General features: G+C 44.6%; 1 protein-coding gene across 2 annotated transcripts; it reads right to left on the reverse strand.

Moving 5' to 3' along the window:
- Positions 1–1,226: 1,226 nt before the first annotated feature.
- Positions 1,227–8,843, reverse strand: arhgap19 (Rho GTPase activating protein 19). Of its 2 annotated transcripts, none has more exons than XM_052084633.1 (12): positions 8,764–8,843; positions 7,423–7,706; positions 7,198–7,278; positions 5,705–5,914; positions 5,414–5,640; positions 5,254–5,340; positions 5,026–5,091; positions 4,160–4,372; positions 3,891–3,986; positions 3,420–3,506; positions 3,170–3,271; positions 1,227–3,087 (listed from the first exon to the last, which is right to left on the reverse strand). In XM_052084633.1, exons 1-12 carry the CDS (start codon positions 8,805–8,807, stop codon positions 3,031–3,033), a joined length of 1,554 nt encoding a protein of 517 aa, XP_051940593.1. In that variant the 5' UTR covers positions 8,808–8,843; the 3' UTR covers positions 1,227–3,030. The 2 variants fall into 2 exon arrangements, with proteins under 2 accessions (XP_051940593.1, XP_051940594.1); XM_052084634.1 differs by having other exon boundaries at positions 8,678–8,781.
- Positions 8,844–9,183: the final 340 nt, after the last annotated feature.

Consider the following 9,183-nt stretch of genomic DNA (forward strand, 5'->3'; position numbering starts at 1 on the left):
TTCTTGTACAATGACATCGGATCGCAAACCTTTCCTGCACATAAATCTAAAGTGATATCTGTAAAGTTGAAAGAATGGAAAGGTAAATAAATTTCACATTTGTTCATATCTTTGTTGGGAGGGGGGGGGGGGGGGAATCAATAAAGTAACAACGTATAAGTAACCCGTCTTTGTATAACCCCAAAAAATGCTCCGTAGACATTTTAGTATCTGCCTGTGACTGTCTAGAGTTGGAAAAAAATCGCAAGATTTAAAAAAAGTACATTCATTGTTTAGGTTTGGGTTTGGGAAGAAAAGGGGGCAGGGGGGGTGGAACTGTAAAACCAAGTAGCGTTGCCATGGCCACCGCTGCTGGAAGCTTGACTCTGGTGGGAGGGGGTGCAAGGTCAGTCGGAACTGATGCCCCCTCCGCCGCACCCGAAAGGAAAAAAAAAAAACCCTCCAGAGTGACAGCAAACAAATTGCCCACAGGCCGAGTATGGCCACTTCTTTTGTGAGCCTCCACGGGGGAGTCAGGAGGGAGGCGGAGGCACTTCTTGCTGCGTAAAGTCTCTAACAAACAGATCATCCCGTCCTGTACAACAGCCGTTCGTAAAAAATACAGTCAGGCACAGTTCAGTTTTTTTTCTAGGGCGGGGGGGCGCTTGACCGATACGTAGGGAGCTGATAAATTTCATGAATACTGGATAAATAAAATGCTATGATGTGTGTGGGCGAGAGTCGGGGTGAGGAATTAACTGGGGCTATCCAGATTTCTGATCGGGCGATAGTACCCCCAAGCTTCAGTGAAGTGCCATCCTTGAATCTAACTAAAGGAGGCTAAACTAATGGTCTGTTACACCTTTACCGCACGGAAGTTTCCCTTTCGAAACGGTCGTCTAGGCTAAACTAGCTGGCGGTCATTCCTTCCTGACTCCTTCAGCAACAACAGTTCACAAAGGCTAAGCTAGTGAGCAGTCACCTGAGCTTTCTCGTCTATTTTGGCCCACAAGTATTTTAAGACAATTTGATTTTTAAAAAATATAATATATACATGAAACATGAAGCGTCTTCTCCAAATAATGACACCATTTATGATCATTCGCGAAGTCATCGCCAGGGCGAGGGCAGATCTGGCGGAAAAATGTCGCCTTCTGGCGGACAACAACGAGCATTGCAGCAGCGCTTGACAAAGGGATATGCCGATTGGATGCCGACGAGTTGTGACAAAATAAAGAAAACAAGCGTTTGTATGAAAACTTTTAATCCATATGTGGACGATGGCAAGGGAATGTTATTTTGCTCTGAAGCTAGACAAAAGACCCTCCCGCCTCCCGCCAAAAAAAATAATAATCAAGCATTCGACATCACATATGCCTAAACGGTCCTTTCTCTCGTGAAGTGCACTGTCGTACACAGCGTAGACATTCCACATTTACAAAATTACACAATAACAAGACCAACGTTTAAAAAAAAAACATTCACAAGTAAATATTAAGTTTATGAATGAATTTCGCTGAATTAGCCATTTGTGAAAAGGAAGGTCATTTAGACGTTCCACACGCACACGTTAGCACAACCTGCATACACCTTTCCTCAACCCACAAGCTGTTTGAAAATTAACCGATACCCTACGAGCACACATCTTGTCCTCACGAGTCGAACAAGAACAATTAGCATAGCTTTGCATCAGTATTAATGTCATGATTGTATTCGTGTATAGTAGTTGGTTTACTTGTGCTCTAAATTGTCTGTGCACTAGTACATTCTTTGTTCTTACTCTCTTAATAGATGATGCTCCGCAATAGAAGAATGATTAGTAGACAATAGTAAACCACTAAATTACACCGGTAATGATACAACTATAACTCTAACATCACTTCCTTCATTTAGCTAACCAAATGAGGAGAAACACACATCAAAAAGTGTAACAGAATAGTAATTCTAAATGTAAACAGTACACATACATCACTTCCATCGTCCTTGTAAACTGGGTTCAAGTGGACTTAGAGTAGCTGCCTCTCGTAAACAGGGAAATGTAAGCCAGGTTGACATGGCTGCAGTGTGTCAGTCATACACTGGCCACATCCCAAATACTAAATATTAAATGTGATATTGATTAGAAGTGATCATTACCAGTCAAGTCTCCCAGTCAGTCTGTCACGGCTATCTTAGCTAGCAGTCACCGCTGCATGTATGTTTGTGGCCACTCAGAAGCAGGATCACCCACGAATTGTATGCTGTCTATCAGTCATTGATCAACACTGCAGTCTATGAAGGCTAAGCAAGATGGCGGTCATCAATTTCCATTTGGTAGTGGTCATTAATAAGCAGTTCGGTCCATGAAAGCTAAGCTCGACGGCGTACAAACGGTACAGTTTAGGAATGCTACGCTAGCTGGCCGGTCATCACTTGTTGAACAGAGGTGGTCATTTGTAAACAACGGAACAGTCGATGAAGGCTGTGCTATCCAGTGATAATCGCGTCCAGTTTGATTGTTTATAAAACTATCCATCTTACAAATGCGAAGATAGCTAGTGATTCTTACTTCAGGTACAGAAGCGGTTGCTTGTAATTGGTAGTTTAAATAGGCATTGCTAGCTGGCGGTCAGCTCTTCCTGTAGAGCACTGGTGGCCTATAACCGGCACAGTCGGCAAAGGAAAAGCTACTTACCAGTCACATCTTCCTGTACGGTTGAAGTTGTTCATTCAAAGAACAGTTTTGTGTGTGCTATGCAAAACAGCAATCTTCATTTGTTGAACGATAGTCGTCATTCAATGGGAAAGCCCGTCTAGGCTACGCTAGCTAATAACCATAGACACCTGTTAAGCGGCGGCAGTTCATAAAACATTACGGCTTATGAATGCTTCCTGTACGTACGGCAATGGCGGTTCATAAAGAGTACAATCTCAAATGCTATGCTAGCTAGTAGTCCTCCCTTCTTGGATAGAATAGATTGATTTTGAACGGTTCCGCTTACAAATGCTACTACAACTCCATCAGCGTCAAGACGTCTCCCCGAAGACCAGGACGTGGTAGCGGCTCGGCCTCTAGAGCAGAATCTCCTGAGACGGAGAGAACAATCTGGCCACGGACGAAGGCGTGTCCTGATGAAAAAATGGACACATTAGGCTGAAGGTCGCAAGTGTGTCATAGGTGTGCGTATTTTTGCTCTTCTGCATGGAGTACCTTGGACACTTTTGCAGCTTTGTCCCTACTAAAGTCAAAGTCTGGATTTTTCAACACCAGCCCCGCCCTGCAGTGTCTGCCACCGTTCAGTGGAGTTTTCACCTACACACACACACACACACGCACGCCGTCTTGTGAACATTGCCCGTCTTCAAAAGCCTAATCAGTTCTGGAACATGATTTCATGATTGTGTACATGCTACATGTGTGATGTCGATGTTTTGCTAAATACGCTCCAAGAGTGTCTCACCTGCTGCAGAATGGCATTCTCTTTGCCGCATTTGTGAGATACGCTGGCGACCGTGTCCGGCGTCAGCTGACCGGCACGAGCTTTACGCTGGGATCAGAAAGAAAAGAGTCATGTGGAAATACCATAATAAAATATTTGGGAAAATAATGTCCCGGATGAAAACACTGAGTGACAAAATGGGAACAAAAACATGCAAAACAAAATGCCCCCCCCCCCCACCCAAAAATAAGTTTCCTGCCGGAATTCTTTTTTTTTTTTTTTTTTTACATTGTGCAGTGTCATACAAGTGTGAAAACGAATTGACAAAAGAGTCTCTTGGACTCTAAAGAGTCCAGTCTACTTTTCAGTGTAAACAGTTTCAGAACTTATTGTCAAACATGCTAAATGCACGAAGAAGCCAATCTCACGATTCACTTCACAGGGTTTTTAAAAAAAAAAAAAAAAAAAAAGAAAACATCAAGACTGAGTTACCTTGATGAGTCCTCCAAAGGAACGCGACCGCAGGCGCTTTTTGCTGGGATCATTGTGCGGACTCGTGGCTGAGGCCGCAGCTGTTTGTTTGACCATCTGCACATCAAGTAATTAATACATTTAAATGTATTCTTTTTTGTTAATTAAAAAAAAATACCTTGATACATCTACAATACACCCCCCCCAAAAAATGTTTTTTCTTTTAATAACAAATTGGTAAATTTGCGGGTGCCACTGTATTGGTAATAAGAAGAGCTTAGGGAGCCAACCTGTCGGACCAGCTTCTTCTTCTTAGCCGAGTCGGGCATGTTGTGGTGCACGTGCCTGAAGAGGTCCTGAAGCGCCTCTTCTGTGTACTGCTGAGCGGGTGTTGGGCACTGATCTGGAGCAGCCCCAAACGCAACCGGGGCCGCCCGCCGCTTCAGGGGAGAAGCCACCTGCCGGCGGGGCGAGCCGTTCACTGACAACAGGTCCAGGTCGTCCTGAAGGAGACATACATTAGCAGCCGAAAACATTCTCTCTCTCTCTCTCTCTCTCTTTTTTTTATTTTATTTTATTTTATTTTTTTAGATACGTCAGATAAAAATGACAGCTGTGGGACAAAGAGCATATGACCAAAGGGTTTGTTCTTGCCTAAACACGTGACTGACGTCTTTAGGCAATGACGGGAGTGTGTAAGTTAAGTAACACAAACGACTTTGTATTAATAATAATAATAATAATATTATGATTTGTATTGCATCATCATCAACATCATTAGAATGGTAAGTAGTAAGCAACCCTGGCTGTTAGTAGCGATATGATGTCAGGAGTTAATTTAAAATAAATTAATGAATACAATTTCCCTTTGACTGCTCCCTCGCAGGACACAAGTTGAAGGGCCAACAACAAAAACAGGCCAAATATCCAAGGAAAAAAAAAATGTGATTTAAACCGTGCAGTAACAAACATGCCACCACAAGATGGCGCCAAATTATACGTTTACCGGCTTTGTCCGGGCCATAAAAAAACGGCAACAAAACGCTGCCCGGTGTGAACGGACATGGCTTACAAATGCGAATTGATGAGGGGGTGGGGGGGGGGGGGGTGTCATAAACAATATTTATCAATGCAAATAGGTCAAGCTTCGACTGACCTTGCTGCGCAAGGTGGCGGTCTTCATGAAGTGTGTCCGGGCCTGTTCCCTCAGGTACACTGGCGCCTGACACACAAGCAAGTCAACGGGTGCGAAAGTCAGCAAAAATCTGACAAAAATTTGCCAAATTTGGTACAAAGCTTTTTTTATTTATTTATCACGTCAACGGGCTGGACACAGCATGGAGCCCGTGCGTTTCTTGGGGTTTGTTGGATGCGTGTTAGTCACCTTGAAGAGTTTCTGTGAGTGTCTGATGAGGAAGGCCATGCTGTTGTTGAGTGTCTTCAGGTGGTCTTTCAGGTCGGTGGCTGTCATCTGCGGCAGGAAACACAAAATACTAACTTTAAATAACAGGCCCAAAAAAAAAAAAAGTTATTTCAAATCTTACGTGGCGCGGCCAGAGCACGTGCGGAGCGAACATGAGCGCCAGGTTGAAGGCGGACATCTTGTTGGCGTCCTGCCGCTTTGCGGTGTGGTAGAGGAGGTCCAGCAGCAGCTTGAGCAGCGAGCGGTTGGCGGGGGGCAGCAGGAGGAGGAGGAGCTGGAGGGCCTCCGTCTGACGCTCCTTATTGGGCGCCGACGTCTTGTTGCCGTGCTCATCCAGCAACGTCATGCCTGGAAAGACAGAGGACATCGGCTCTGCGTTGCCCCAAGTGTCAAAGTCGTGTCCGAGTCCTACCGGCGATCCGCAGGTGGACGTGGAAGTGTCTGTGCGTGAGCAAGGGTTCAGGCAACTCCCCCAGGAAGGTCTTGAGCAGCGTGGCGGCGTCGTTGGGATGGAAGCCTGCGGACTGCAAGTCGACGTCGGCGCCGCTGGTCAGGAGCTCCTTCAGGGCCTGCTGCCGCACGCTGTTGCCGGGAACCCGGAACAGACCCTCCACGTGCAGATCTGGTCCCGGAGAGAGCAGGGGGGACAACTCAGACTTGCACCAAGGGGGAACGAAAGGCGACCAGTTAAATGGGACCGGTTGTGAGCGATACTCAGTAGAGTGGAACGTTATGAAGAAATGGTGGGGGGGGGGGGGTAAAGTGCGACGAAAAATAACATAGTCCTAGAATGACATGAAACGGAGCGGAAGAATCTGAAGACAAATAGTTGAAATAGGATCTCGTCTCTATTGTGTTCAGAAAAAAAAAAACAAATGTGATCTGGAATAACAGTTTGTAGAGACGAACCGTGACAATAATTACCACTTTAATGGTGGGTCCTTCAAATGAAACCCCCCCCCCCCCCCCCCCTAAGTTACGCATTTTACAATTTTTGTAATGATGTATTTTGTGGTATACAAACATTCTTTTTTTTTGTTCAAACACTCAAAGTGTTCAGAGTCATCTGTGCTATCCATACATATATAGTTTTTATTAGTTCTTTGGGATTTTGTATTCTTTATTTTTTGCAAAAGGAAAAAAAAAATTTGTGTCTGGAGGTCCCAACCAAGCCCTACGAACAATCCCGACCGGACGTGTTCGTGTAAAATGCATTGTCTGTCCAAGCGAAAACAAAGCGGTTGACGTAAAAATCGCGTGAAATGCATGTTTACACATTCGGTTTACGATGCATTCAAAAATATGAATTATAATGGGTCTCTGTGTTGCAAAATATGTAAATTGTGAAGATTACGGTATCAAAACCTTTTTTATTATTGCTGCAATGCCTGAGAATTATCAGCCGGTGACGTCATGAAATTTAGGCCCCCCCCCATACGTTTCAGCTCTCTCGTGTTTTTCCGAATGCCTTTGCCTTTGAGAGTCAAAGACATAATTTTACATTTATCGCAAGCGGTGGACTACGAGGGTTAAATGATGACCTCAGTCATATTTTCACCATTTTATATGAATACGTTTTTCTGCCGTAAACATCTCAACGGGATCCGGGCCACCCCTGCTAAAATCGGCCGCATCATTAGTTGAACACATGATTCAAACGGAAAAGATGCCATGAGCATCAAGTTTACTGAAGGAAAACGGCAAATGACAGCTCCTGCCACCTACTGAGTGGACGTGCAATTACACATTATTTTAGTTGTAAAATTATACGTTGTTTTTTCTTTTTTTTTTTGGAAAGGACTGCATTACGTAGAATAAAGTAGCAGTTTATTTAACACGAGGCAAAAAGTAATAATAATATGAATGGAGATTAAAGAAACCACCAGAATAAAACAGTCAACTTACTTTTACTGAGGAATTCAACGAGCCGGTATATGTGAGCCACGGCGCTCTCTGACAGCACAGCCCCAAACATGGCACCTTTATCTGAGAAAACAACAACAACACTCACTCAAAAGATCCTACAGTACTCTCCTCCCGACCAGCGTGGGTGTTCCCAACGTCACATTTCATCAATTGATTAATAAGCAACAATAAGTAACCAAAACGCTTGGTGGGCCACAAACCAACCTTTGCGTTTGAGGAAGTTGAACGAGCGGAAGAACCCGGGGGTCTTGGGGCCCTCCTCGCCGAGGAGCTGGGAGAACTCGGCGCCGGGAAGGTCGATCAGGCGAGTGATGTTGCTCAACACAAGCTCCAGGAAGACGTCGGCGTTCTCGTGCCGGAGTTTCTCCACAAAAAAGTCCGGGTTGAAGATGACGGGCAGGCGGGTGGCGGCGGCGGCGGCGGCGGCGGCGGCGGCTTGGGAGCCTCTCGGCGGTGACCCATCCCCATGGACCACCATGTTGGAGTGCCTGGACATCACACACAGACTTGTTTACATTTACAATGTGGTTTTATATTTTATATAAAGCATCTTAGTGGTGTTCTTTAAAAACCAAGCACAGGGTTTTTTCCCCCCAAAGAAATATAATTGTGGCTTCGGCCATCCATTATGGCATTGTCTGCTGGACACTCTATGAGGATTAGGGCAACAGGAGGATGCTCGCTAAGCTAAAAGCCATGATGGACAGTCCCTCCCACCCCCTCCAAGGCGCCCTGACAGCACTGGGCAGCTCTTTCAGCCAGAGACTGTTACATCCGCCTTGCAAGAAGGAGAGATACCGCCGCTCGTTCCTACCGACTGCTGTCAGGCTGCTGAATAAAAAATTTAATTACGTGGAAAAACAATTGTAAATAGCACAGCCACCTTTATCTATATCTCTATTTATGTTGCACTCAATTGAATTGTGTGACATTATTTTGCGAATGCAAACACTTTTGTTTCCTTCTTTCTTCTTTCTACCCCAAATTTTGCTGCTGTCGACTGTAAATGTCCCCAGTGTGGGACAAATAAAGGATATGTTAATTATAATGATTTTAAAAGGGGGACTGGTAGTTAAAACAAATAGCGAGCAATATCTCAACATTTTTAATTTGGGTATTTCAGCAATAAAAAAGGAAATTGATCATTGACTTTTGCCGGCCACAAAAATAATGTGGACGGTCATCAAATATTTGCATAATTCACCGAATTCAATTCGATTCTGAGCCATTCAAATGTAAAATACTGTTGTGGGTGTCGGACGTCACGTAAGGTCAACGCGTTTGATACTCACGTTGTTCAAAAAATATCAAATATGAATGTAAATGCGCAAAACGTTATACGGATGGCAAACGGTCAATTCGTGATTGGGATCGATTTGATTTTTGGGACGGCTAGCGGCTAACGAACGAACACGAGTGACAGCAGCGGTCTGTCGAAGTGACAGTGGTTCGGATTTACCCGCTTTTACGGCTCCCCGGTTCTACGTTCCGCTTTGGGCCGCGTTAAAGTGGGATCCTGGAAGTCACGGTGGAACGTGTCTTTACCTCGTATTTGCAGTGACTTGGTCGGCATCTTTACCGGCAGCCATGTTTAGTCCCTTCAAAAAACCGCCGCTATTTCGTTCACTCCGCCCACCTTTCAGCCATTGGGCGAGTCGCGAGTAAGGGCGTGGCGTAAGGGGCCTGGGATCGGATAGCGCCATTTTGTGATTGGCCAGTTTAAATTTGCCAAAACAACAAACTTTCCTCCTGTCGAAACTGAAACCATCAAACAAAAAAGTGGATACAACACGGCTTAACGGTTTAACTTTTCATTAGTTGTACTTTAAATTTGTTTTAAATTACACTTTACAATTATCTACTCTCATTTCATTTGTGGTTTTCCAAAAAGCCACATATCGCACTGACTGCAGCACTGTGGATCGAATGTTACATTCTATGCACGTACAAGTCTTGATCACGTGA

The sequence above is a fragment of the Hippocampus zosterae genome, chromosome 13, assembly GCF_025434085.1.
Source record: "Hippocampus zosterae strain Florida chromosome 13, ASM2543408v3, whole genome shotgun sequence".
NCBI classification, from domain to species: Eukaryota; Metazoa; Chordata; class Actinopteri; order Syngnathiformes; family Syngnathidae; genus Hippocampus; species Hippocampus zosterae.

Bases quoted from the DNA above. Each gene is read 5' to 3' on its own strand.
- arhgap19 (XM_052084633.1), bottom strand. From the start codon at position 8,807: ATGGCTGCCGGTAAAGATGCCGACCAAGTCACTGCAAATACGAG. The intron at 7,279-7,422 runs GTTGGTTTGTGG...TTGTTTTCTCAG, and splicing joins CAACTTCCTCAAACGCAAAG to ATAAAGGTGCCATGTTTGGG. The intron at 5,641-5,704 runs GTAGGACTCGGA...CTGTCTTTCCAG, and splicing joins CGTCCACCTGCGGATCGCCG to GCATGACGTTGCTGGATGAG.